Source organism: Letharia columbiana (assembly GCF_014066305.1).
Source record: "Letharia columbiana isolate WasteWater2 chromosome Unknown Sc0000062_s0, whole genome shotgun sequence".
Taxonomy (NCBI): Eukaryota; Fungi; Ascomycota; class Lecanoromycetes; order Lecanorales; family Parmeliaceae; genus Letharia; species Letharia columbiana.
The window spans coordinates 240,277-266,926 of NW_023501106.1; the positions used below are offsets into that span (position 1 = coordinate 240,277).

At 51.0% G+C, this 26,650-nt stretch overlaps 10 protein-coding genes across 10 annotated transcripts; 5 read left to right on the plus strand and 5 right to left on the minus strand.

The window, feature by feature from the left end:
• Window positions 1–73: 73 nt before the first annotated feature.
• On the plus strand, window positions 74–2,700 carry HO173_011493 (uncharacterized protein; the record flags this gene model as incomplete). The annotated part of the gene is made up of 5 exons (XM_037313373.1): window positions 74–116; window positions 176–374; window positions 442–863; window positions 1,286–1,591; window positions 1,646–2,700. 5 exons carry the CDS (start codon window positions 74–76, stop codon window positions 2,698–2,700), a joined length of 2,025 nt encoding a protein of 674 aa, XP_037159830.1.
• Window positions 2,701–5,189: 2,489 nt separating this feature from the next.
• Window positions 5,190–7,669, plus strand: HO173_011494 (uncharacterized protein; the record flags this gene model as incomplete). Its single annotated transcript, XM_037313374.1, has 3 exons — window positions 5,190–6,282; window positions 6,341–7,527; window positions 7,586–7,669. The coding sequence occupies 3 exons, from the start codon at window positions 5,190–5,192 to the stop codon at window positions 7,667–7,669; spliced, it is 2,364 nt and encodes a 787-aa protein (XP_037159831.1).
• A 719-nt stretch (window positions 7,670–8,388) lies between these two features.
• Window positions 8,389–9,432, minus strand: HO173_011495 (uncharacterized protein; the record flags this gene model as incomplete). The annotated part of the gene is made up of 3 exons (XM_037313375.1): window positions 8,389–8,821; window positions 8,877–9,315; window positions 9,372–9,432. The coding sequence occupies 3 exons, from the start codon at window positions 9,430–9,432 to the stop codon at window positions 8,389–8,391; spliced, it is 933 nt and encodes a 310-aa protein (XP_037159832.1).
• Window positions 9,433–10,603: 1,171 nt separating this feature from the next.
• On the plus strand, window positions 10,604–11,816 carry HO173_011496 (uncharacterized protein; the record flags this gene model as incomplete). The annotated part of the gene is made up of 3 exons (XM_037313376.1): window positions 10,604–10,893; window positions 10,961–11,646; window positions 11,701–11,816. 3 exons carry the CDS (start codon window positions 10,604–10,606, stop codon window positions 11,814–11,816), a joined length of 1,092 nt encoding a protein of 363 aa, XP_037159833.1.
• Window positions 11,817–12,200: 384 nt separating this feature from the next.
• Window positions 12,201–13,391, minus strand: HO173_011497 (uncharacterized protein; the record flags this gene model as incomplete). The annotated part of the gene is made up of 2 exons (XM_037313377.1): window positions 12,201–13,109; window positions 13,158–13,391. The coding sequence occupies 2 exons, from the start codon at window positions 13,389–13,391 to the stop codon at window positions 12,201–12,203; spliced, it is 1,143 nt and encodes a 380-aa protein (XP_037159834.1).
• A 1,105-nt stretch (window positions 13,392–14,496) lies between these two features.
• HO173_011498 (uncharacterized protein) lies at window positions 14,497–16,679 on the plus strand (the record flags this gene model as incomplete). Its single annotated transcript, XM_037313378.1, has 2 exons — window positions 14,497–14,596; window positions 14,653–16,679. 2 exons carry the CDS (start codon window positions 14,497–14,499, stop codon window positions 16,677–16,679), a joined length of 2,127 nt encoding a protein of 708 aa, XP_037159835.1.
• A 179-nt stretch (window positions 16,680–16,858) lies between these two features.
• Window positions 16,859–17,672, minus strand: HO173_011499 (uncharacterized protein; the record flags this gene model as incomplete). The annotated part of the gene is made up of 3 exons (XM_037313379.1): window positions 16,859–17,008; window positions 17,071–17,450; window positions 17,507–17,672. The coding sequence occupies 3 exons, from the start codon at window positions 17,670–17,672 to the stop codon at window positions 16,859–16,861; spliced, it is 696 nt and encodes a 231-aa protein (XP_037159836.1).
• A 252-nt stretch (window positions 17,673–17,924) lies between these two features.
• On the plus strand, window positions 17,925–19,984 carry HO173_011500 (uncharacterized protein; the record flags this gene model as incomplete). Its single annotated transcript, XM_037313380.1, has 2 exons — window positions 17,925–18,024; window positions 18,075–19,984. 2 exons carry the CDS (start codon window positions 17,925–17,927, stop codon window positions 19,982–19,984), a joined length of 2,010 nt encoding a protein of 669 aa, XP_037159837.1.
• A 241-nt stretch (window positions 19,985–20,225) lies between these two features.
• Window positions 20,226–21,983, minus strand: HO173_011501 (uncharacterized protein; the record flags this gene model as incomplete). The annotated part of the gene is made up of 3 exons (XM_037313381.1): window positions 20,226–21,100; window positions 21,158–21,192; window positions 21,325–21,983. The coding sequence occupies 3 exons, from the start codon at window positions 21,981–21,983 to the stop codon at window positions 20,226–20,228; spliced, it is 1,569 nt and encodes a 522-aa protein (XP_037159838.1).
• Window positions 21,984–22,397: 414 nt separating this feature from the next.
• On the minus strand, window positions 22,398–25,236 carry HO173_011502 (uncharacterized protein; the record flags this gene model as incomplete). The annotated part of the gene is made up of 10 exons (XM_037313382.1): window positions 22,398–22,479; window positions 22,532–22,667; window positions 22,717–22,860; window positions 22,917–23,119; window positions 23,178–23,538; window positions 23,642–23,864; window positions 23,915–24,465; window positions 24,524–24,822; window positions 24,873–24,893; window positions 25,049–25,236. 10 exons carry the CDS (start codon window positions 25,234–25,236, stop codon window positions 22,398–22,400), a joined length of 2,208 nt encoding a protein of 735 aa, XP_037159839.1.
• Between the last annotated feature and the right edge of the window lie 1,414 nt (window positions 25,237–26,650).

Here is a 26,650-nt window from a genome sequence, read left to right on the forward strand (position 1 = left end):
TAATAGTTTTGCCCCACACCTCAATACATTCATCTATTCCTTAGCAGCACGTCTGCCATTGCCCACCTTCATCATGCTTTCCAATGCTAGATTGGCGGCCTCTATGGCTCTACGAGGTATGCTCTGCGCAAGCCTTCATGATTGCCACGTGCGACTGACCTATGCTTCTTCACAGCCAAACCAGCATCTGTCTTCCTTCCTCTGCGAGCAGCTCCATCAGCAACTATTTCGTCAACAGCGTCGAAGTCTGCTACTACAGAGGTCACACCATCACGCGATGCACAAGGTCCGCCGCTCAGCGTTACTGGCAAGCCTCGAAGAGAAGTTCCCCTGCCGAGTCAAGAAAAGAAAGAGGGTGCTATGCAATATGCCTTGTACGTCTCGTTCACTCACGCTTTGTCACAATGTTTGAAGGCATTGCTAACCGTCTCCATTTTCCAGAACAACTATGGATCAAATTGCCAATTGGGCCCGCCAAGGCTCCCTGTGGCCTATGACATTCGGCCTCGCTTGCTGCGCTATAGAGATGATGCATCTTTCGACACCACGTTACGACCAAGATCGCCTAGGTATAATATTCCGTGCCTCGCCTCGACAATCAGATGTTATGATCGTTGCTGGCACCCTCACCAACAAGATGGCTCCTGCCCTACGTCAAGTATATGATCAGATGCCGGATCCAAGATGGGTGATCAGTATGGGTTCTTGCGCGAATGGTGGGGGATATTATCACTACAGCTACAGTGTTACAAGAGGATGTGACCGAATTGTGCCCGTAGATATCTACGTCCCTGGATGCCCGCCAACAAGCGAAGCATTGATGTACGGCATCTTCCAATTACAGAAGAAGATGAGACATACAAGTAAGTATTTCCGGTTTCGGGATTTATCTTCATCTCATATTTTGGACCTTGAAACGTCAAACGAGCATTGTTCCCCCAATATGCTTTCAATGCTCGAAGATTTGTTCATTGAACAGTTAACGCTAACTCATTGCATTTCATCAGGGATTACACGCATGTGGTATCGAAAGTGAGGATCATGAGTAGTGCATTGAGAACCTCCTTTCCGACAGTATAGCTTCTACAAGGATGCATTCGTTTCAAGGGGGCTTGTTTGGCGTCATCTGGCAGGTTTAGCGATGTGCATAAGCAAATGCCAAATATCGTGGCATTGAATTCTAGAGAAAGCTTTCTACAGCCGCGTCCCGTGCAATCTCGCACCTATCAGGCTCATGAAGCGGCCGTAGAATCAACGCCAAGACTCTGACGACTCCGGAATACAGTTCCCCGCGTTCACGACAACCCCTTCAAAATAAACGAATATGGCACCATTTTGACATCTACACCAACATGGTGGCTGACGCGCAGGGAGCAAATTTGCCCTTTCGGCTTGGTGCAGTACTCCTACGAAATGAAGCAGTTGATCCATACATTCCGCCTGGATAGGCTGGGCAGCTGTTGTCCCCCACGCCTACACAACGCCCTTCGCATTCGACATAGAATAATAGTATCACTGTGCAAATCAAGTTGCACAAGATGGAATTCCACAATCGCATCAACTCGCCCCAAGACTGCCCTCTTCTTCCCAGGTATTATCCCCCGTGTCTTCCACCAAATCCTACCACTAACCGCTCCTTGCTCAGGCCAAGGTGTACAGCGCATCGGAATGGCCACTCCGTGGGTCGCCACCTTCCCACGAACCTGCAGTCCATTCCTCGAAGAAATGGACCACATCCTCTCCACGCCGCTCTCCAAAATCATCGCAGAGGGGCCCAATTCCACCCTCACCGCCACCCCAAACGCTCAACCCGCCATCATGGCTACCTCAATAATGATACTACGAGTCCTTGAGCAAGAGTTCGGCTTCGATACCGGGAAAAGAGTGGATGTGTGTTTGGGGCATAGTCTTGGGGAGTTTGCAGCGCTGGTTAGTAGTCGGCATTTGAAATATGAGGATGCTTTGAGAATGGTGACCAGAAGGGCGGATGCCATGGCCAGATGCAGTAGGGATGCCACTAATACCGAGGGCGGGGAGTATGGCATGGTCGCACTGGTATGCGAACCTGACCGGCTGTCGAGTCTGATCGAAGCCATACACGATTTTCTAGGCCATGGGGTCGGTGAGGGCGGCAGGGCCGATTCAGCGAGCCACACGCCGCCGATCGAACAGGTGGTCATTGCCAACATCAACAGTAAAAACCAGATCGTTTTAAGCGGGAGCATTGAGAAGATCCACGCGCTTTTGGTGAACTTGAGGCAATTCGGGGGTCACGATCCAAGGGCTGTCAGGCTCGCGACTGACTCGCCTTTTCATTCTCAAATCATGGCGCCAGCGGCGAAGATGATGCGGAACCTATTGGACGAGACAGACATCGGTTTCGAGCAGGCATTATTCCCATGCGTCAGCAACGTGAGCGCTAGACCCTTCAACAGTGTCAGTCAGTTGAAGGAACTGCTGTCGAGGCAGTGTGTGGAGACTGTCCGGTGGTGGGACAGTATACGGTGGCTCGACCAAGAGGAGGGAGTGAGGCGTTGGGTGGGCATTGGACCGGGAAAGGTCGGACGGAATCTAGTAGGCAAGGAGGTGGGGATGAGGGGACAGGATACGATCAGAGGAGGTGGAGTCTGGGGGATTACAGAGCCGAAAGAAGTTGATGCATTTTTGAGAGGTCTAGAAGAAACAGAAGGCGTGGAGTGAAAGGAATTTGACTAGCTTGAGGCATGATTGTCAGGGATTGTATATTATGCAAGTAACGTCAGTTATTTCCAAGCTGTATCTGCGGCCTTGTATATTAGCTCAAAAGATGCTGCGGCGACTACCCAGGTCTGCTGGGATGTGATGTAAAAATTTTGACATGGCCTCGAGCTTTTGAACCCTTTGTCGTCCGCACGAAAAACCGGTATAGTCAGTCTCCATCCTTCTAATCCATCTCAATGGCCTCGAAAACAATCAATCATGCTTTATCTTCTGAATCTATCATGCGACGTATCAGAAAAGCGGTGGGGTACGACACAGCGGAAAGCTGACTGCGCAATTCTATGTTTACTATCCCGCGGTTGCGGTTGGACGTCCTGCGAACATTGTTGCGAGACATAAAAATGATGGAATAGGATTCAGGCTCGAAACGAGAAGTGGCCGCCCGTTGACTTCCGAACAGCCATGAAGGTTCTTGCTTCAAGCGCGCTTCGAGATGTTATCACCTCGTGTTTCATACTCCCCATCATTCCCTACTCTCAGTAAGACGTTGAGATGCGATGCTGGAGCTATCATTAAGAGACGTCGACGAAGGTGTTACAAGGAGCGCTTAGAGGCGCCGCCATGAGTTCAATGTCCTTAGCGTGCCAAGTGATTTTAAGGTTTACTTTAGGCGGTAAATGGCAAGCGCCGCTCCTGCAATCCCCAGCTTGCATGAAATGGTTGGCCTGATTACTGCATGATGACAGCAACAAGGGGCTAGATGTACGTCCCGTTTCATACCTGTAATTGGGCTGTCCTTTCTCCTCCTGACCTCATCTGCAGAATTTCAATTTACTACCGAGGGGACGAGCCGTGATCGCAGGATTTTGGTTGGTCGATACTTGTAGTCCGGATAACACTTTCTCCTCATGTTTCTCCTCTTATGGTCCGCTGGTCCCGTCCTATCATCACCACTGATGATGAGCATAGCCATCACTTATCACGCCTACCCGTCACCATTTATTATTGTCTCCGTCGTCAGCAGCAAATCGGCATAGACTGTTGGATTCTTCATTTGATTTTGCAGGGTTGTCGGTCAGCGAGGCTTGAAGATGACCGAGGCAAACACGGCAAACACGCGCGGCGTCGACCTTGCAAGATTGCGGGGCTGTCTCAAGGTCTCAAGTCTCAAGTGTGTTTCTTTGTGCATAGTGGCGTAAGCTGGATCATTGTGAGACTAAGACTGTGCCACGGCTCCCGCCGATGCCCACCAAATTGGACGTAGATGGTGAGACCCGATCCATAAAGGTGTCAGCTTTGTTGGCCAACACTTTGCCGACGCTGATTGGGTCTCGGCGCTGCCAAAATAAGTCTCTGGCACTGCGGTATAAGTCAGGATGAAGTCGGCCTGCCAAGCTTTCGGTTGCAGTCGTCTTGCAAAGATGATGGTGGGCCTCACTCTCCACCGATCGAGGAGGGTGCATGAGTTGCCTCGGCGGCTTCCATGTGACCAATGCAATCGCGCCGTCAGATCCTCGTCAATTTAAACTTTACGAGCTTCAGGAAGCGCTAAATTTTTAGCCCCGTGCCGAGTGGTCAAAGCAACTTGGTGCTGAGTGCTGACTGCTGGCCATCTTGCCGCCGAGCTGACTCCTGCTGCCTGCATAATGGCCACGCTAAAGGTATTTGTTAAATAGGGTGACCTTCTTGGCCATAGTATTTGCGTAGGATCCTGCTGATGAGGTGTAAGCGCCCGTGAAAGCATTGAAGAGGGAGGTGGTGGTGAATCCAATCAGGAGCGGGTGGTGTGTCTTTTCTTATTTTTGGCTGCAGCCTCGAAACTTGAAACCCAATCATCGTGATCGGCATCTTCCCCTAGCAATCGAACTAGTAATTCCCCCGCTCCACAATCGCTCACTGCGTTAAAGCACAGCCGCCCTCCCAAACTCAACGTTCCATCCCAACTCCGGCTGCAATCCTGCTGAACCAAGCCGCTGGGTCTCTTTGCCTCATACAGTGAAAATTGAGAAGGTTCGCAGTTCTCAAAAAGGAAATGATGAGTGAAGAAAGTGTGAAAAATTAAATTTATAGGAGCTTAACACCGCGCGACAATTCACGCCAGGCTCATTAGCGCACCGAGGGCGGATCGGTGTTCCTAACCCTCCCTCCCCTCTCTTTCACTCCTTCCATCCAACACGATCGCACCTTGGTGACGGCTTCACGTGTCTCCAAGCTGCCCGTCCAGCTCATCTTTTGAATTCTGTGGATTGGGGCTCTCAATCCACCTCGACTCAGTCCTCAGTAGACGCATCATCAAGCGCGCGCACGCGGCCTTCAAACACCTTGAGCAAAGGCGTACTCGAAGTGAGTATCTTAATCTGCCTTGCTTTATGTAGATCATATTTTGTCTAAAGGCGCGATACCTGCTCACCGCGCTGGCAGGTTAAAAGAAAGAAATCTCGCGCCTACCACACGCAGTAAGCGACAAACTCGCGGGTGTGAGGTGAATCATGGCAGCAATTACTTCCAACCAGGCCAGCGCCGGCGAGGGGCAGGGATCTCACGAGAATGATCACTTGGCTGAGCCTAGATCATCGTTTACTGCTGTCAATGGCGGCACCTCTCCGGTTCCTCCAGCAAAGCCCAAGCCAGACCATGAGCCTCAGAAGGAGGCCCCAGAAGTCACCACTCACCGTCCAATTCTTCCAAACAATCAGCATGAACCTCCGCAGTCTCCGGCTCTACCACGCCAGGATCGACCAGCAAATGGACCGGAGCCACCGCGACAAGAGAGACGGCTGTCACCAGCTCCAGCTGCCGCTCAACCTCAAGCTCCGACACATTCTCAAGGCCCAGCACCAGGTCCAGTGTATGCTCACCCGTTGGACCGCCCACCCTCAACGGCTTCACAACGAACTGAGGCCTCCAGCGGAGCAAGAGCGCAATACCCAAATCATTCCAGGACTCCGAGTAATCAGCAACCTAATGGGATCATGAGTCCCCAGGTGCAAAAACGAAAGCGATCCTTTGATGAAGAGCACCCACGCCATCCTGAGTACGACCACCAAACCGTGTACCCTATGCATGGTCCTCCTCCCAGTCCTGGCGGTCAGCGCATGCACAGCATGGACAACGGCGCTCCACGGGAGCGGCCAGCCTACAGCCCTCGCCAAACATATCCTCCACCCCCAGAAACGTATCCGCCGCCCCCTCCAGATGCGTACCACGGACCGCCGCAGATGCGAGAAAGCCCTCCTGATATTTACCCGCGACCGGAGCGACACCAGCATGTGAGGAATGACTACGATCATCCTGTCGACCCTTCTATTGCTCCAGGTCAACCCAGACCATACTATTCAGACCAACAGATGGCTGATTCCCTGCGACAACACAATCGAAGCTACGATTCAATGCCTCCTCGTGACACTTATGGAACTCCAGAAGACGATGATGAGCACGGACAATACGGGGATTACGGTGCAAGCCGTAGCTCTGCAGACCTAGATCGCAAGCGTAGAAAGAGAGTTTTCAGCAATCGTACCAAAACAGGATGCATGACCTGTAGACGGAGAAAGAAGAAGTGTGATGAACAACATCCTGAATGTAAGCTCAGTTCTCGGATCATTGCTCACGTTGAGACCTTTTTACTCACAAGTGATAGGTAATAACTGCTTGCGCGGAGGATTTGTCTGCGAAGGATACAGCATGCGAAATACGTGGCAGAAACCAACCAACGCCAAACAACCCATTCCTCTCCAATCAAAGAACGGCTACCCGCCCCAGGGGACTCCTTCTCGTGCTCCATACCCACCTACCACTCGCTACCAGGAGACCAGCCCGGAGTACTCAGGCCCGCCGCCTCAGCATATGCAAAGATCGTACGACGGTGATCGAGTCAAACCAATCGATGTTGACAATGATCGTGACCAGGTCTATGGGAGGCAAAGTCCTCCGGACCCACAGAAGTCTGCATGGGCCAAAGCTCCACGACCATACCCAAGCCATCCTCCATCTATGTCCAAATATGATCAGAATGGCCACCGTGGTTCCGTATACGAGATGCCAGATCCCCAAGAGCAGAGTTCAATGCATCCGCCAGCTTCTGTGCATCGGACCAACTCCTCTGCATCGCAATACTCCCAAGCACCTCACCCACCGAATCACAATAACACTCCACCTAACCAAAACAACGTGCAAGCCATTGCACAAGCAGCTACAACACACTCAGCCGCTATACGTCCATCTCCATCACGTCGAAACGAGCAATACACCGAGCGAGAGAAGATGCTGAAGGGGCTGTACTACTTACCGTTGACCCCTGCCCTCACCGAGGACCGCGAGCGCTGCATTGCCGCCATCTGGCGTTTCAATAACGCTACCAATCCCTCCCATGGTGCCAGCCCCGAAGAGCGCTGTCGCCTCTTCCGTCAAATCATCAGCTTGCGCCCAACCCCGGAGCCACCTGGTACCAACGGCGAAGTCCCGCCTCCGCAGATGGAACTGCCTTTCGGTAGCGTGGGTGAGCGTGTTGTTGTAGAGGCGCCTTTCAACTGCGACTACGGTTACAATATCACCGTGGGCGATGACGTGCTCATTGGTGCTGATTGTCGCATCTCTGATACTTGCTCGGTCACCATTGGAGCGAGATGCATCTTTAGTCCTAATGTGAAGCTTGTGTGTGCTACCTATCCTATTGATCCGAGGAGGCGCAATGGGAGCGGTGGGGCAGCCTTGGGTAGAAACATAGTGATTGAGGAGGATTGCTGGATTGGAAGCAATGTGACCATCCTGGCTGGCGTGAGGGTTGGTAAGAGCAGCACTGTTGGCGCCGGAAGTTTACTACATCAGGTGAGACAGAACCTACTACTGACACATAGCACGCAATTAGAGACTGACGAAGAAATAGGATGTCCCAAGATTCACAGTAGTAGCAGGCAATCCTGCCAAAGTGAGCCGAGGCATTTACGACGGGAACGCTGACGGCCAGTGATCTCCGATCTCGCGGACTGTTGTGTGTGGTGTCTCAAATCTATCATGCACTGTCTTCGAGACCCAAGTGGAACGCTAGCCTTGACCATCTTGATGTTTCTCTAATACCGAAAGACGACTGAGATTTTTGACGGACAATGGATCATAAGCGGACGAAGACTCCGTCACCCTCCGTGCTTTCATGTTCATGTTTCCTTTTCCTCGAAGCCCGGACCGGAGGCTCGCTTTCGGCCCCTCTGGCTTTCATCAATACCAAAAATGGCTCGGAAAATTACTTTCATACCCATTGGCGCATCCTCTGGTGCGAGGCGCAGAGGTCAGGCCATTTTGTTAGAAATGTGCTTCAGACCGTAGTACCAGACAGGAATTGCAGGCGTCGAGCAAGGCGTTGGCGCCAGCACAGCATTTTATTCTAGCTACTCCATTCAGGATGTGCCTTTAAGAGATGGGAGGGCCGATAGCTCTTGCTCTAGCTCAAGCTTTCATAAGATATCAAAACTCTCCACCGTCAGGAGGTGAACCAGATGCGTAGAGACGGGTGTGATGCTGTAGCCAAGTGAAAATTCATGCATATCATCAAAGGTCAGCATTATCAGTAGCATGAGGAACGATTTGCAAGTCCATTTCAACGCGCTTTTTGTGTGTACCATATCTACTTGTATTGCTCATCAGATACGCCTCACAACGCTGCTCTGCTTTCCATCTCCAGCCACAGATCGCTTAGCCGTTGACCACGACGCCGCCGTTAGGATGCAAACTCTGCCCGGAAATCATACTGCTGTCCTGGCTGGCCAAAAAGACAAAGCAGGTTGCAATCTCCGACGGCTGTGCTGGGCGACCCATGGGTGTCGCGCTGAGTTGATCCTGTGCCTCTTTCGTCATGGTTGAGGGGATCAGTGGAGTCCAGACGGGCCCAGGGCAGACAGCATTGACACGGATACCGTGAGCGATCTGTTGGTTATGCAGTCCACGTGTGAAGGATACAATGGCGCCTTTGGTGGAGGTGTAGTCGAGCAAGTCAGGGCGTCCGATGTATGCGTTGACCGAAGCGCAGTTGCACACGGTGTCGCCGCTCTTCATGTGCTCGAGGGCATACTTGGAGAGGTAGAAGTAGGGGTGGATGTTGGTGTCGAAGGCCTTCAGCCACTGCTCTCTGTGGGTTGCGTTAGCATGGACGTCGTTCTGCAGAGGATGGCGGGAAGACTTGCTCTGAAAGCTCACTGATGGAAGAGATCATATTCTGATATGCCGCATTGTTCACGAGAATGTTGATGGTGCCCATTTCCGAGACGGCCTTCTTAACGAGCTCTGCGCAGTTCTCCCTCTTGGTGAGGTCTGTGGGGAACAGATAGCATTTCCCTCCGTGCTTCTCCACCTCTTCCTTGGTCTCTTCGGCATCCTTTTGTTCGTCGGGTAGATAGGCGATCATGCTATCCGCACCTTCCATAGCGTAAAGGATGGCAATGGCCCGTCCGATGCCAGAGTCTCCACCTGTGATGATGGCTTTCTTGCCCTTCAGCTTGCCGGCTGCGCGATAAGTCTGGTAGCCGCCATCTTCGGTGGGTACTTCCGTATTTACGGGATCGGGTCCTTTCATGTCACTCTGCTGGCTTGGCTGGCTCATATCCTGAATGGGGACTTGATGGCCTGGTTAAGAGGGTTAATGTATGCTGCAAGGCTTTGTGTGGTGATAGACGTCTTACCAGAGGTGAACTGGGAGTCCTGGCCTGTGGCCGCTTTGGCAGCATTCTTCACTGAGTCCATGATGAATTATAGAATTTCTATATCTAGATTTGGAGAGATATGAGTCTTTGAAGTCTTCTGATTGGAAAAGTGAAAGGGAAAAACAATGTCTCAGTGTCACAATAAATACTTTAAGGAATTGTGTCCGTCGCAACTACGTCAACAATGGCATGACGTGCACAACGGGCATTTCAGGATCTTCATGTTTGGCATTTGCAGTCTGAGAAGTCGAATCCAATACCTCCTTGCGCGGTTATATCTTGGAGTCCTTTCCATAAGACTGATCTCTTACTTTAAACAGAGTCCATAGAGAGGTCAATCGAAGATAGCAGCAGTTGCCAGTTCATACCCGGCGATTTTGCCTACCTGAAAGTCGCTCAATTTAGTGTATGCAAAACCCTCTGGATTGCTTGGCACTGCGAATTCACGTACCTCCTGATTGTTAGAAGAAACAATGTGTCCTGAACACATCGTACACTGATGCGAAGCAAGTTACAATTGGCTGGTGAAGAGCCAGAGACTGAGGCTGTCTCAGTATTCAGTAACCATGCAAGCAAGCTGTCAACAAAAGTCGCATTCTGAGACCATGTCTGAAAACCTCTTGTTTTCACGACGACTTTAGGGCACCAGTCCAGAATATTGTGTCGTTCGAGATCAAATGCGCTCGAGAAGGAGCGCTGTACGTCACAGAAACCTCCTTGTTGCTGCTGCTCTTGTCAAATGTTGAGCATTAGTACCATTCCGACTGCCACTTGTTCTGGCACCTTGCCTGCCACTCTAAGCCCCTGTTGTTCAACTGTCCTATCCACAGTAGTACTGGTAACCCAGATAGTCGGCCACAGGCACGCTTCAATGTGATACAACCAGGGACTTTGAGATCTTGCTACTCACTAAATGAGGAGGATTCCTTGCCTTTGCAGAGTGAGATCTGGTCAGCGTTAAGAAGTCACACACATCAAATGTCATAAACATCTGCAATAATTTGCTTCCCCTTTCCAAACCTTCCATCCCTCACGTTTGAGTTAATCAGGTCAATGTTTGTAAACACAATAAGTCTTCGCTGTTCTCCTTGAATAGGTGACAAGACTTTGCGACACCATTTGGGGGAGATAAAAGGCTGAAGCCTACACCTCCATCCGAGTCCCCTCGAATCATCACATCGTTACCCAAACAGATACCTGTCACCGCTACCATGGCTCTCGACTGCAAACCTTCCATGTCTGATGGGAGCGACGACTTCTCCAGACCAACGAGCTCTCAAGTCAAGCCTTTGTCTACCCATACTTCGATATTTGGCGACCAGATACCAGAGGATTGCTTGGCTTCGAGTCCTATGAGTATCGCGAGTACACCACTGCTTGAGAAGGAGAAGAAAGGTGCAGGAGAGGAAGAAGCTGCGAAGTCCTCACCGCAGGCTACTTTCGAGAGCAAGGGAGACCCAACAGCGCAATCACAATCCCAGGCACAGACTTCTCCTATACGGTACGGTCTACGCTACCATGGAAACGTCTTGCATACACATTTCATATCTGACTCTGGTGTAATATAGGTCACTTTTCAAAGAATACGTGCACGTGGATGTCGGTCCGTACAAAGTACGCTTCGGGGTCCACAAAGGGCTAATCAGCAAGTATTCGAAGTACTTCAACGCAGCATTCAATGGATCCTTCAGCGAGGCAGTGAATGGCGTCGTCGTGCTTCCCAAGGAATCATCTCGAAACTTTGAGATCATGCACACCTGGCTCTATACTAATGAGCTCACGCAGACAGTGGGCGGCAAGGATGCTGCCTGCGGCCCAGATCAGCTCGCCGATGCCTTTATCTTCGGCGATAAGTATGATATGCCTCTACTGCGGAATAAGGCTATCGACGTCATAGCGTCCAACTATTCATCTCCAGTGGTCGTCGTCGGATGTATCGCACATGCCTATGCGAACACAACAGCCGGCTCTCCCTTACGCAGACTTCTCGCGGCTATGTTTACCGCCAAACCCACACTCTGGATCTGGGTGGCAGGTAAAGCAACAGAAACTTTCCTCGAGTGCCCAGAATTCCTGTTTGATGTGGCTATGGAACTGGCGAAGTCTGGTAACAACGCTCAAACTAAGGGTATGAACCTGAATGATGCTCCCTTCAAAAAGGATCTGTGTGCATTTCACGAACACGCCGAGGGAGAGAAGGATTGCTCTGGGACCATAGTGTCTCTGCCGGGAAAGCCACATACTGGATCCGGTGGTACGTCCTGAGAATAGCAGCACCTCTTTCCTTCCGAACTTACCTGTGCACTAGCGGTCGACATCAGCGAGACTGCGATTCAGGATGGCAACCTGGAGGTTGGAAAGCCTCCAAAGCCCTCCTTTCATCGGTGGCGCAGATCCGGTCGTGGAGCGTCTACTGGCAGGTAGAGTGGGCTTTCTGTGAGAGTCTGTCCTTCACAATATACACCGAATGGCTCGATGTGTCCTACCTTCGGATATTTTCGGGGCTACTCGGAGAGAGATGCTGTCGCATTTGTGCGTTAGTCTTTGGAGACGGTCCTCTGATTACGTGATTAGCTGGAGACTCATCACGTGTGGTCACATGAATATGAGACTGGAAAGACGCAGATCCCCAAACACGTCAGACGAAAGCAGCAGTAGCGCATCAATCAGTACATTTTAGATACTCGTATGGCAATAAATATCGCTACATAGCTCATCAGTTCTGCGCATAAAATGTAAAGCCCGAACGCTCAGCGTGCAGGTCAATACCTGGTTTTTGTGAAAATGCTCAAACGTGCATCGTTCCTATCAACTAGACAGCCAATCCAAGAATTGCGGCGTAAAATAAGACACCACAATGGTTGCCCCTGCCCTCAATATGCCCTCCGTACTTTCAAATGCCATTGTTTTGATATCAAACACCCCTGCAGCTGCCGCTGCGTGAATCATAGCAAATTCCCCACTAACCTGATACGCCGCGATCGGCATGTCCTTTCCTATCTCCTTTGCGTCGCTAATGATGTCGAGATACGAACTCGCAGGCTTCACCATAATGATATCAGCACCTTCTTGGATATCGCGATGTATCGCCCGCCGAGCCAGACCTCGACCGCCCGGCGGTAATTGATAGCATTTGCGGTCGCCAAAGGAAGGGCAGGAACCCGCTGCGTCTCGGAAAGGACCGTAGAGACAGCCGGAAAACTTGGCAGAGTAGGACATGAGGACAACTTTGTGCGCTATGCCGGCCTCGATGAGCTTGAGCTTTATAGCCCGGATACGACCGTCGTTCATGTCTGATGGTGCCACACAATGGGCGCCTGCTTCTGCGTACGCCATAGCCACATCGCTTATGCGGTCGACGGAGAGGCTGTTGTTGAGACTACCGTCCTCGCGCAGGATACCGCAGTGGCCGTGGGAAGTGTACTCGCAGAGGCAGACGTCGGTGACGATGAAGAGAGTGGGAAAGCGGGCGCGGAGGAGACGGATGGATTGAATGACTGGACCCTGAGGGTCGTCCGCTGCGGTACCGAGGGCATCTTTAACGTTTGGCGCGATAGGGACACCGAAGAGAATTACGGAACGGAGGCCTTTCCGTACAAGAGGCTCGAGGTGAGGGATGAGTTTGTTGATGCCGCGGCGATGTTGGTTGGGAAGGGAGGGAATGAGGGTCTCTTCTTCAGCTTGGTCGGATATGAAGAGGGGGTAGATGAGCATTGACTGGACATATTAGCAAAGCGTGGTACACAAGGCAAAATGCCCTAGTACCTTCGTTAATTGTCTCTCGGCCTGCCAGGACCGTGTGAGCGGATGGCTATAACCTCCATGGAGTTGACTCGAGATGTCGCCCGAAATGCTGACGCTCGTTGCCGCCGTACTTGCGTACGATTTGGCGTATGAACCTGCGGTTGATCTTGCGGACGGTCTCGAGGCGCGTGAAGCTTGGTCGTTGGGATTGCTGTCCCGAAACGCCAGGTCTGAGACCAGCGAAGAGAACGACATTGTGTTGGTTGTATTCTAAGGAAGCTGTTGGATAGATGTACAAAATCGTCTCCTCAGGCCGCCTTTCAATGCTGACAGAGGCGCTTCCGTAGGGCGTACAGGACGGAAATAGTGGCGACTGTAACTACATCGACTCAGATGCACACTTGGACAATGGCAGAAATGTGAAGATGTGGTAAATGGCCTAGGAAACTAGATGTGGATGTGCAAGATTTTATGTCTGGCGAGTGATTTGGATGGGCAGTAAGCATACAATTGATTATCTATACTTGCGGACGAGGCTTCGTCGCTTTCAAAATCGTCATCCTTCAGGGGATGTTTAGAATAAGCTAACTCTGATTGGCCGCTCCGGCCGGAGAAAGCTCCTTCGATCCTCGCGTAAAGTAGACTGATGATCGCCGGCTTCTTTTCCACTCATCCAGCATCTTTCACCTTTCCGACACCCAATGTTTTTAATCGCTGTCTATATCATTGAAAGACTAAACGAGAGACGGCGAATTCATCCAATGATACTACATTTCGGTGATCAACTCTGTCGTCTAATAAAAGGCTCCCTTCATGACAGTATGCTTTGAAGACCATCACTTTTCGAGCTCCGTCTCGAGACCCCGGCTTTTTGGTATGGAGGGCCGGGGTTCATTATTGGGCTATCGAGCGGAGTGGAGAATTGCGAGGAATTGAAAAGTCCACCATCAAGCTCTGGATCCTTTGGGATGATTCTATTTCGTAGTTTGCTTGTATTTGTGCTGTTGCGCCTTCAATCCTGTTAGACAAACGCCAAAAAGGCGACAGAGATATGTCAACTTAAAAGCAAGCAAACAGTCAAGATTAGGTGGGTACGGATCCGGACCTTCATTATGTTCAACTTAAATTTCCGATAGAGAAGCAGCATTCCCTCAAATATATACAATGTGCATCACAGCATTTGCAAGGGAAGGCACTCTGGTCATTGCTATCTACTGAATCTCATATGAAAAATCCCCTCCTCCTTTTGACTATGTGACCTCAATACTGCAGTTCCAAGCATTAGCGATAGTTCAATTTTACCAACTTGGGTTACAACTTTATTGAAGTGACTGTCCACCTTAAGCTCCACAAAGCTTCAATGGCAACATACGGCAAGAGAAAGAAAAGCCTACTTTCCTCCTTCACCGTCTTCCAAGATGACAAGCCAGAGAAAGAGACTAAGCAGCAGCAGCGCTCGAGTGAGTACATCCCAAAACGTACAAATATGCAGATCTAATCCATCTCCGTTTGTCAGCCTACACACGCCTCGAAAGGGCGAAGTCGAAGATGCAGAGATCACGCAGCCGGGCGCAAGATGACGAAAGCAGCATTGATGAGCTTGCTGGGAATGAACTTCTAAGCACCGTACCCCACGAGCCGGTCCGTCTTCCCTCACTACATAGTCTTGCCGCAATGAGCACGACGGACATCCTTCGTCCAAAATCCAGCAGATCTACAAAGACAGTCCCAGACGATTCGGACAAGCCACTTCCGCCAATCCCAAGAGACCCTTTTGCTGAGCAGAGACTACACTGGCAGAATAGACCACCTCTCGCCAAAAAGACAACCAACATGAAGGCCTCCGACCCTGGCAAGGTAGCCACCAAACCCAAGATCTCTTCTCCAATAATGGTAGAGCCAGAGTCGAGCCCCGCAGGTCCGTCTCCTAGCAGACCTGCCACCAGTCATACTAGCCAAAGCACATTCGGTACTCAGCCAAGTACTGCAGATGCTACGAATTTTAGCAAAAAAATCTCAAATCTCATGCAACAAGCCGCCGCTCAGGAGACACAGACTAAGCAAAAGGCCGCCATTTACGCCGCCGAATCGGCCAAGCTGTCCCCTCTAGAAAAGGGCAAGAAGGCATTCGTCAAAGCCACTCGTGCAATCAAGGAACGACTGAGTAGCAGCAGCAGTAGCAACGACAAGCCCTTCAATTCGAGGAGAATGGAATCTATTGAGAGGAGCTCCAGTGGTGGCTGGGAGCCTCCTCCGCAGTATGAATCGCAAGAAGAGTTGACCCGAGGAAGGCTCGACCGACGCATTGCTGAAGGCGAAAACCTAAGCAATCCTAAGATACGAAAACTGACGGGCGATGGTAATATTCCACGCAAGCCGTTACCAGTCTATGAGAGCATGAGATCCAGAAGTCAACACTCTGAATCGGATAATCCTTTCTCAGAAGCCGATGACGAAGACGGCCATCTATCCCCTGAGGACTATTCTGGCTTTGACTTCGACTTCAGCAGACGCAAGCACAAAGGCAAGGCCGTGCGTGCACCGGTGCCAGCCGTGGAACAGGTGGACAGTCCTCCTGGGCGGTCTGATCAGCACTTGACTGTGCCTAAATCTACATCCAGGTTCTCTAACATGATCTCGGGGCTAGCTCAGCATTCCGATACGGAGTATTTCTCGAGTAGTCCTGTCGGCTACTCAACACCACGGATTCGCCTCGAACCTCAGCCACCAATGAATGGAAATAAGACGGCCGCCGGTGCGCTGCAACGGAGTCCATCCATCTTAGAGTTTAGCTTCGAGGGCCAAAGCGAGGATGCTTCCTCAGAGGCCCAATCTCCTAAAAGGAGAGCCTCGGAAGGAAGCACAAGCGTGAAAAGGAAGGGAGCCACGAAAGACTTCCGCTCACAAGTGGCACCAGTAACGAAGAAATTGAAGACAGACTCAATTTCTTCAAAGGATGCGGGAGGACTAGCAGCTGGGATCAGTCATCTAGCCACAGAGGATGATCGAGCTCTCCTTTCGCTTGAGAGTACGAACGCCGTGGTTGCGAAGCCTAGCCGGAATGCGAGCAAGAGGAAAGGTATGAGCATCTTTGACCTTAGCAAAGGAAAATTTCCTGAAGGGACGGGCGAGGACGAAGCAAAGAGACCCTGGGCTCATGCAATTGCCAGCAAACGATCCTTGGTTACACGACCAAGCAGTGTGCTCTTCAGCCGTGGCCGAGAGTCACGAGCGGGTATGCAACGACTGGAGCAAATTGACGGAGATGACATGGATGTCGACGAATTGCAGACGAATGATGTTACATTTCATGTGGGGGGGACAGAAGAACTAGTTACTGCTGAGTATATTTGGCCCTGGTATACATTACGTTGCATCAGATGGTTGGAAGCGTATGAGATGTTGCTGGACTTGCTTTATACGATATACCCTATTTGCTTGAGCATGCTTTTGTCAGTTCCGGCAGAGCAGTTGGTCATACTTCTAGTAGGTATAAGAGACATGGCTTTATCAGTAGCGCCAGTAGCTTCAATGATCGCGTAAATAATGTACGAAATCAAATGCGCTTCTCCCTGCACCGTGAGATCTGGTGTGGATGCAATGGAAGAGAGGCTTCCTGATACGGCCTACCACGGACAACAGGTCTGTTGCAATGCAAGAACCTTCCGGCAAAATATATATTGCCCACCACCAGAAGCGCTCCGAAAGACTTTCTGGCAACTTCATGTGAGTTTCTGCTTGATGAAGAAGGCGCGAAGGTGCGATAGCTGCCAAGCACAAGTGACGCCCAAGACGATCAGTTGTAGTAGAGTCCACCTCACTACCCTCGCATTCGTAGATTCTGATTGATCTCTGAACTCCGCTTCTCGTTCCTACATCAACCGCATTAGCACTCCCTCTCACCGGTTCTAGCACCCTCGAAACTGCCACTCACCCTCTGGAAAACCTGCTCCCGCCTGATGTCCTGCAGCCTCCCATTCAAATCCCTAACCTTCTGCGCAATCTCACTCAACTTCCCCTTATCCGTGCTCTCGATCGCGCTCGTCTCCCCAATCGCCAGATCCAGCGTCAACCTCACCTGTCCATGGCCCTGTCCCTGGCTCAACCACCCACCCTGCGAGGCCCCGGTGGGCGTGAAGCAGATGCGGTGCTCGCCAGCGTCGGCGGCGCTGAAGGTGAACTTGCCGGTGTGGGATCCTTTGGTGTTGACGACGCGGTGGTCGTTGTCGAAGACTTCGTCGACGGTGACGGTGATGGAGAGGTCGGGGTTCGTGGTGAAGACGTTATTTTGAGACTCGAGGGCGCTGTAGTGGCCTAGTGTTCCATGGGTTAGCAAGGAGAATGGATGATACAGGAGAAATGGTGCTTACCGACGACCAGAGTGTCCTTAGGGAGCTCTTCGTAGAAGCATTTTGGGCTTGCGGAGGCACCGTCCAGGTAGAAGTAGAGGGCTTGTGTTGGTAGTATGAGATTGAACACAAGGACTAGAAGTAGAGAGGGCACCAGACTCAATGGCCCTCGCTGTGCAGTCTGCATGGTTGGTGTCAAAAAAGTGAACGGGATTGAACACAAGACTCCTTTTACGAGAGAAGTTGAAGCCGCGAATATTTTTGGGCAGGGGTCCTCCGCCGCAGGCTTCCCTGGCGGAGATTCACCAATGCATCAACACAATCACTTTCGCTCTAAATCTGTAGCTTTGAGGACCTGGTGATGAATATAAATCTATGGAAAGCTATTGAGGTTGTTTCATTCTGATCGGGTCCGCTCCAAGAGCCCATAGGCGTCAAGATGATGGGCTCAGATGCGCGCGATGTGCTGGGGCTGCCCAGCGCAGGCCCACCCAAGCCGGCAACACCAAAAGTGCAGAAACCAAAGGTCAGAGGTCCAAGTAAGTGTTGTCGCTTCCCAGCTAATTGAACGCAGTGCTGACTTTCGTAGCTGGAATGAGCAGAGAAGTCCTCGATCTCAAATATGAAGGAGCACCACCAATATCAATCGTCGCCCCCAAATTCAAGGAGAAGCCAAAGCTGCCATTCAAGCCTCGTCCCTGGGAAGAGACACCTTTTGGAAACTCGGCTCGGAAAGATGGTCTTATACTTCGACATTGGAGGCGGAAGGGCGACGTTTCTAATGCAGCTGCATTGCCTGTTACGCCAGCAGATTCGAATGCCGCATCAGAGATGGAGCAGGACGAAAAGGCAGCAACTACGCTATCGGATTCACACTGGGCAAAGTTCAATGTGAAGGTCGACAAGCCTCAGTACACGGATGAGCAATACGAGACACATTTGAAGAATGACGATTGGAGCAAGGAAGAGACAGACTACTTGATCGACTTAGCTACGGACTTCGATCTTCGGTGGATCGTGATCACGGATAGATATGAATATCAGCCCAAGGAACAGCCCAAAGAGAACGACGACTCCATGGCCGTTACGCTACAGGCTAAGCCAAGAACTCAGGAAGATATGAAAGCCCGATACTACGACGTCGCAGCGAAAACTATGGTTCTACATAACCCTCTATCGAGCATGTCATCATCCGAATTCGACGCTCACGAGAAGATGACGAAATACGACCCTAATCAAGAGAAAAAACGGAAGATGTACGCCGAACAGCTCATGAACCGAACAGACGAGGAAAAGTACGAGGAAGAGATGCTGCTCAAAGAGCTCTCAAGAATCGTCCTCAACCAAGAAAAACTATTCAACGAACGCAAAGCCCTCTACGATCGCCTCGGAACCCCGCCAGGCGCACCGCAAACCCATAGCACGGCCATGTATCAATCCAGCCAAGGTCTCACACAACTAATGCAGAACCTCCTCACCCAAAACAAAAACAAAGAGCTCGAGAAGAAAGAGAAACGCCGCTCAGCCATGGGGGCAGAAGGCGACTTCCCAGGCGGACCGTCCGGTATGGATAGAGGTCAACGCCATTCAATAGGCGGTGGTTTAGACAAACGCTTTTCATTTGGACAAGGAGGACCACGCCAGCTCAGCGCCCGTGAGGAGCAGAAATATGGCGTCAGCCACCCCAACGAGCGTCTTACAGGCGGCGTGCAATTCCGGCACGAGCGCATCACTAAAGCCGGTCAAGCGAAATCTGGTGTTCAAACTAGCAGGATAGGTGCAGCGTTGACAGAGTTGAAAATACCGCAACGGTTGACCATGCCGACGGCCAAGGTGGTTACGGAGTATGAGAAACTGATTGAGAGCATCAAGACTTTGCTCGAAGTGAGGAAATTGAGTGAGAAATTGGACGGGGAGATCAAAGTGTGGCAGGCGCAGAAGGAGCAGCAAGAAGCTAAGGATCGGGGTGAGGAGGTCAAGGAAGAGGAGCCTAGTCAAACGGTGGAGAATGAGGAGGAGGATGAGGACACGAAAGAGATTGATGAGCAGGCTGAACGTAGGAGGAAAGCTGAAGCCGAGGATGACGACGAGGCCGAGGATGATGACGAAGACGACGACGAAGACGACGAAAATGCCGAGGGGAAGGAAGAAGAGAAGGAGGACAGCGATGAAGAGGTCAGTGCCAAAGGAAGCAACAAGGACGAAGAGGAAGACGCTGAAGTCGATGAGAACTTCGCCGGGGACCAAGACGACGACGAGGAGGAGGAGGAGGGAGAGGACGATGAAGATGAGGAGATGCCGGATGAGGCAGAAGCAGAAGCGGAGGTGGACGCGGACAATAATGATGACAATGCGGATGCGAATGAGGAGGTCGAGGACGACGGAGCTTCTTCGCCAGCAAGCGCGGCTCCTACCACCAGGGGCGAAGGGCTACGGAAACGTAGTGCGAGCGTCATAAGCCACGTCAGCAATAAGAGCTCAAAGAGGCAGAGGAGGTAGTCTGTCTTAGCAGTTGGCCTTTAAGCACACGTTTGATGCAGTAATTAAAACAATCTGCAAAGCCCCTGCTTATGCTGGCATACAGAAGGTTCTCTTCTTGAATTAATTCAAAGCTTTGCTCACCACGAGCCAGAATCAAACCCGAATCACAGACCATGAAACCCAAGAACCATAATGCCCAAAGATGAACCGTATACTCCTAGCTCCCAAACTTGCGACATCACTTCTGCCAGGCACCTCATCAACCCAGCTCCTCAGCACTCTCCAACGTCCGTCTCCTCTGCCGTTGCCCTTCCAAATCCACCTGGCGTCCAGTGGCACGAGCAGTCGACGGCCCAGCAGCACCCAGATCTGGCTCCATACGATCCACGTCCACAACGTCCCTCAGCTCGAATTGCCCCTGGCCATCCGGAACGATAGCACCACTGCGATTCCGCATGGACGGCGTGGGCTGCGGAAAGATGTTCTGCCTCAGCCTGCCTCTGTTGATGTTCCTTGGGCCCCTCAGCCGATCTGCCGCTCCGTCTAGGCCAAGTCCTGTGGCTTGTCCTCGTTCGCCGTCAAAGCTGTGCTCAATGGGCTTCCTGGGCCATGTAACTGCTGCTAGGTTGTCACCGCGCTTGGTCTCTGGTGCTGGGATTGTGCGGCGAAGACTTTTGCGGGTGCCCGACCAGGGAAGTGGAAGGTGATTCGTGCGGTAGTCGAAGATGGAGGCATAATGGCTGCGGTAAGCGAGAAAAGCAACCAGGACGCCCCAAGGAATGGACAGGAGGATATCGTGGACATGATGATTCCTGTCAACAACCAAGGTCCCAGCGATAAGACACGATCCAAAGAGGGGTAACATCACAGCAAGCCATTTCCAGAAGCTAGTATGGTAATCCGAGAAAGCCTTCAGCTTCGCGTTCAGGTAGAGAGCCAGAAATGTCCCCACAAAGAACGACTCCGAAGTGTGGCCACTAGGGAACGACTGCATTGCCGACACCTGTAAGTGTTTTAGGGATTCGGGTTTGCAGCAATCCGGTGTTACGAATCTGCGGAATGGGAACCGGTCGGTCATATTTGGAGGCAGTAAGACTGGGTTGCAGACTGTGATGAAGTAAGGGCGGAATCCACCTGATTTGGGTCAGCTTGCAGACCATGACACACAAAAATACCAGCAATTGCTCTTACCAATCCATTGTTTGAGGAAGATTTGGATGAGAGTCCTGACCACAATGTCAGTATGCAAAATAGTTCTTTCTAGCCATGCTCATGCAGCCCCGCGAGAGAGACACAGGAACAGGATAGAGGAGAAGAACAATCGTATCAGCTACCCAGCTCAGACCTCAAAAACTCACATCATAACCAACCCTTTGAACAGCCCGAACAAAGCCGCATTCGTATCCCAAAAACTCATCACCCACGTCTGCATGCCCACAATCACCAGCACCCCCACCACCGGTATCAGCACCCCGGTAAACACTATACCGAGTATAAACGGCGAGTGCGGATAGCTGAGCTCGGCCGGTCCATACCAGTGTCCAGACACCGGATCCCACGTCATGGGGAAGTAGCGCTGGTTCCAGCGGAAAACCACGTGCGAGAACCTCATGATGATATGCGTGATGGCGAGGGCGATGAGCATGAAAAGGATGTCGAGATGGACGAGGCGGAGCCAGTGGAGGAGGGCTGTCCAGGTGCGGTGAGCGAGAGTCCGGGGAAAGCGTGTGCGACGTTGTTGGGGAGGCGTAGCACGGTAGGCGGGTGGTGAGGGACGAGGAGGAGGAGGAGGAGGAGGGGGAGGAGGAGGAGGAGGGGGAAGAGGAGGGTAGCTGTTGTTGAATGGTGTTGCATTTTGTGGAGGTTCTCGGTATGGAAGGTCGTATGCATGGGAGACGCGAGATGCTGGGTAGCCGTCCCTTGGACCATCGAGTGAGTTGGTTGCGGGTCCGCGCTCCGGGCTTGGGTTCGTCATGTGGCCGCTCGTGACGCTGTCTAGAAGGTCGAGAGGAGGCATTGCTCTGGTTAGTGGGTGCTGTGGTGTGATCCTGATTCAATACAAATACTAGCAATGTTTCTGTGTCTGAGATATCTTGTATGGAATATTTTGTTGACGATGAGAGTACAGAAGAGGAGTTGGAAGCTGGACAAATGAGCTTTCCAAGCTGGAGAATGGAAGCGAGCGCAAAGGCTCTTTCCTCATCAAGTCGGACTGTCAAGAGAGGATCCTAACCACAATGGTTCGATCGCTACTTCCGTCGGTGAAGACGTGCTTCCATTAATCCACTGGCGGTAAGGTATTTTAGAGTGGAGCGATACGGAAGGATGCTCGATTATCCAATGGAATGCATGATTAAGATCGCTATGGAATTACGTACAAGGAAGTAAACAATTGTGTTGACAAGAATTTTTTTTCCACTTGAAACAGGAGCTATTTGGGAAGTGCCAATAGGCCAAATGCACCACCAACTACAGGACGAGCAGTGAATGTGAGATTAGGAATGAGTCCATAACTATTAAACATTGTCAGCATTTAGACCATCGAAACAACAGAAGACGACTCACTCTCCGCCGGTTGCGTTATACAGATCAGTAAAAGCCCTATTAGTCGGCGTCTCGTTGATCCAATTAGCAATATCGCTGAAAATCATCTGCGATGTATTCGTTGAGGCGATTGCAGCCACAAGCATCTCCCAATCAACTATCAGTCGCAGTTAGCGGAGTAGATTTACGTGGGAAATCTGACCAACCTTTCGTGTAGTCATGTCGTGTGTCCAGCGGCACACCGTACTCTTCCTCCACGGTGGGGTAAAAAGCGCTCTGCATATCGTAGACGGATTGAGGAACGAGGTTCAGACCGAGCTCCCTGTCGCCAAAGAGGTTGTACAGCAACCCTTTAGGCAGCTTTAGCTTATGCATTGATCGACTTAAAAATTAGGATCCTGCATACCATGTGTATCGTTCATCCCATAAGCAAGGGTCGTGTGCGGAGGATCTGCATCATGGGCGATACCTAGAACCTGCCATTGCGTGATATAATCATGTGCTATTGATGTGTAATTCGATCCCGTGATTGTGTTGCCAGTCAAGTTCGCAATCACAGCCATGGCTTCAATACCTATGATGCCCTTGAGCGCCAGATTTGTTTGGTTCCTTTGGAAACATCAAATCAGTATCAGTCGTATATTTCATGTGAAATGGAAAAACGTACGCAAGTGCTCCGGCAAAGTCGTCCGTTGAGATCTGATCGGCCGGAATCAAGGCTTCCTCGATGAGATACTGAGTCCACTGGTCAAGTATAGGATAATGCTGGCTAAGATATGCGGTATCGTTGGCCCTCTGAGCGTACGCCAGAGTCATGATGAGCATGTTCCCGCACTCCTCCAGGGGTTGCTTCTCGTCATTTCCAGCAACATGACCAGTTGCGTTAGGATAGCTGGAACCAAGGTCGTGCATTGAATACATATTAGGATATTGACCAGCCTCTTGGTTGATGAAAAGCGGATCCAAGAGGTACTTGAGTAGTGTCGGATTGGTGTAGATCAAAATGGGATGAAAGGGGAAGCAGACATCTTGATGATTTCCCAGTCAGCATCACTCTTTCGGGAGGAGTACTGAGTCGCGAGACATGTGTGACGACCCATAAGACAGCATGAATGAGGAAGAATTGCCTACCAACTGTCTGGACATTCCCGTCTGAACTGATCTCCTTAAGGAAAAGATATGGTGCAGCTGTCGTTCCACACAACTGAGTCCCACCAAAGGCTTGCCGGGCTGTGAGTGAAGCAATCGTCACAAAGTCAGCACCGCCGGCAGCCATCCCATCATCTGAGACTTGGTTATCAAAGGTAGTTGCCAGGCCAGAGGCAGTAGCAAAATCAGTGTGGAAAAAGGCCAGCTAAAGTAAAGTTCAGTGCTAATTCGTCATGAATAGACAACTTGACTTACCGCATCGAGCTCAGTTGAAAAGTAGCTTGTCCACAAGGATGGCACGCTCACGTTACCGCTCGCTCCATCGAACTGAACTGCCTGCTCCTGGGTCAAGCCAAGAGAGAAGATAGTGCTAACAGTGGTTGCACCAACGGTGCCCAGATCCACTGCGAACGCGAAGGTGGGATAATCATCATTGATTGCACGAAAATTGGTATCGTTTGTGTTTGCAAGAGCGCCTGAAGTGGTGAAGGCTGAGCGAACGTCAGTATCCGCGCCCGACTGAAAAGTCAAGCCTTCGACATTGTCTGTTGCCCAATACCAATTGCCGTAATCCGTCTGGTCATCGGTCTCGGACCAAAGTAGTTGTGTTTGTCTGTAAATTTTATGGTAGGCAATGCCCCCTGTCGCCGTAGCCTTCGTCGAACTGGTCACGTCGGTGTACTCTCTGCGGTCCAACAATGGTGCAAATGAATCGAAGAAATTGCGTTTTCTTGTTGTAGAGCTGTCATTTGACGTAACGCCATACTCCCACTCAGCAATAGCCGTTCTATCGCCAGAGACCCATTCTATCAAGCAGCATGGTCAGCAAAGCGAGCACCAAAAACGGTGAGCCTAAAGGCTTACCGGCCGTGATGTCCGTGTACAGCTGTACATCATGGGTAGCTCCGTCAGTGGCAGTCACTGAGACATCAACGTAGGAGAATATTAATGACTGCCGCATCAGATCTGTGGGAGTGATGGATGAGAGGAACGTAACGTTCATCTCTACGACGCCGGCAACGTCCATAACGAAACTACTCCTTGTCGAGGTGTACTCAAAAGAGGTTTGATTCACAACTGTGGGTAATGGCGCTGGGGCGCCCATCCACGTATAGGATATGTTGTCGACACGTATCAGTCCCGTCCATCCCAGTATTTGGCCTCTGCACAGAGTGTTAGCCGCAAGCTCAGTCCTAAGACTAGGCTTACTCACGCCCAAAATGTTGGCCATTCCCTGCAAATTTCCGAATCAGCAGAAATTCTTAGAGGTAGAATACGGATTATAAGACAATTCCAGACGGCTAAGTGAAAGTTTCAACACGATAATAGGCCTTGCAGCTCAATATGCGGTATCAAGTGGGAAGAGATTCCTCCGAAAACTGCGCTTACCCTGCAAGATAACCACCATTACCAGGACCTCCCATTTCGACATCACTCCCCGCTTGCTGCCAGCAGTTGACATAGGGAGATTTCACTGCTAAAGGAATGGCTGGAGGACGAGCAGGTGAGAAGGTTGATGCGGCATAGGAGACACAGACGAGCGCCGCAAAGGGCAGGGCATAACAATGAGAGAACATGATTCCCAAAGGAAGGAGTCTGTGAGGGCTGGAGGCTGAGATTGAAGGTGGACATCACGCTTCTTATAGCACTCTTGCTGAAAAGACCTGGTGATGCCAACACGCGCCATTTTCAAGCTTCTACAAATGACTGTGAAGCTCCGGTATTAGCTGAGCTCAATCTCCGCTGTCAGGCTCGTGGCACCAGCGAAATTAGAGCAGAATGCAGTCGTTCAGGGGAGCAAGAATTCTTGGCCTCTGAGTATCGCAACAATTTTCTAGAGTAACCGCTTCCCCATATCTACCCCGGATTTGAAGGCATAGATTGGTCCAAGTGGCCATGCTGCACGACATATCAGGGAACGTATTGCAACTAGTCCTTATGACGTGTTCCCGCATTTGGGATCATCCAAGGCCGGTGCATCCCTAGGGCAATCTAGGTGCTTTGGTACATGCTCCGTTGGCCCCCTTGTACGAGTCTAGTGGCGAGAAGATTTCTCTTCGGCGGCTGATATCTTTGCTGGTAGGCTGGTATGATTGGCTACGATTCATATAGCAGTAGTCATCCCTCCAAGGTAGCACGCACCACATCTGATCCATGTGAGAGGGACCATGAGGTTTTCCATCCCTGTTTGCTTTTAGCTTTGCCATCATGGGCAGCTCCAAATTCAAAATCTGGGGTCCCGAGACATAAAGTATGCTATTTCTCGCGGTCAACCTGGAGCGGCTAAAGGGCTCGCGGTTAGCGCTGTGCCTTTCACCTTCCTATTTGGGCGTAGTAGTCTGGAGCCAGACCTTGCCAAGCCCGGGGGTCCCCATTTTTACCCCCCCAATTTAAAAAGTTTTAACAACCCCTTTTTCCCAAATGCCCAAGCAAGGGCACATATGTGGAGAAAAAAATAAGGTTTTAGGTGAGGAAAAGCCTCCCCCCACCCCCCTTTTTTTTTTTCCCTTGAATTATTTCAAAACCTAAAAAACCAGAAACTGGGGGTAAATCTGGTCCTAATCTCAGTTGTTGCAATTTGCGGATTGGACCCCTGTTAATTGTAAGGTTCTCCTGCATACCCAGGCCGGAAGCCGCTCCGGCAAGGCAAATATAGAAAAACCAGACCAAATCGATGACCTGCCGAAGAAGTGGAATGGTTATAGTAGTGGAATCATGCCGTTGTTCCCCCCACCTTTTTGCAGGTTCCTCCTTTCGCATTTTGGCGTGCGTCCGTGCAAGTCGAGAAGGTCCATCGGACTGCAGTCCAGATAGGGAGTACAGGTCAAATGCGGGAACTGTTACCAGTTGAGACTGCAAGACACAGATACACATTAGTAAACCGAACTTGGTAAAGTGTGATAAGATTGGTCTTCGTGTTGACGCTAGCCTGATAGACCTGCACCCCACTGCACTTTCAATTTATCGTATTTTCTTCTGTCGCCAACACTG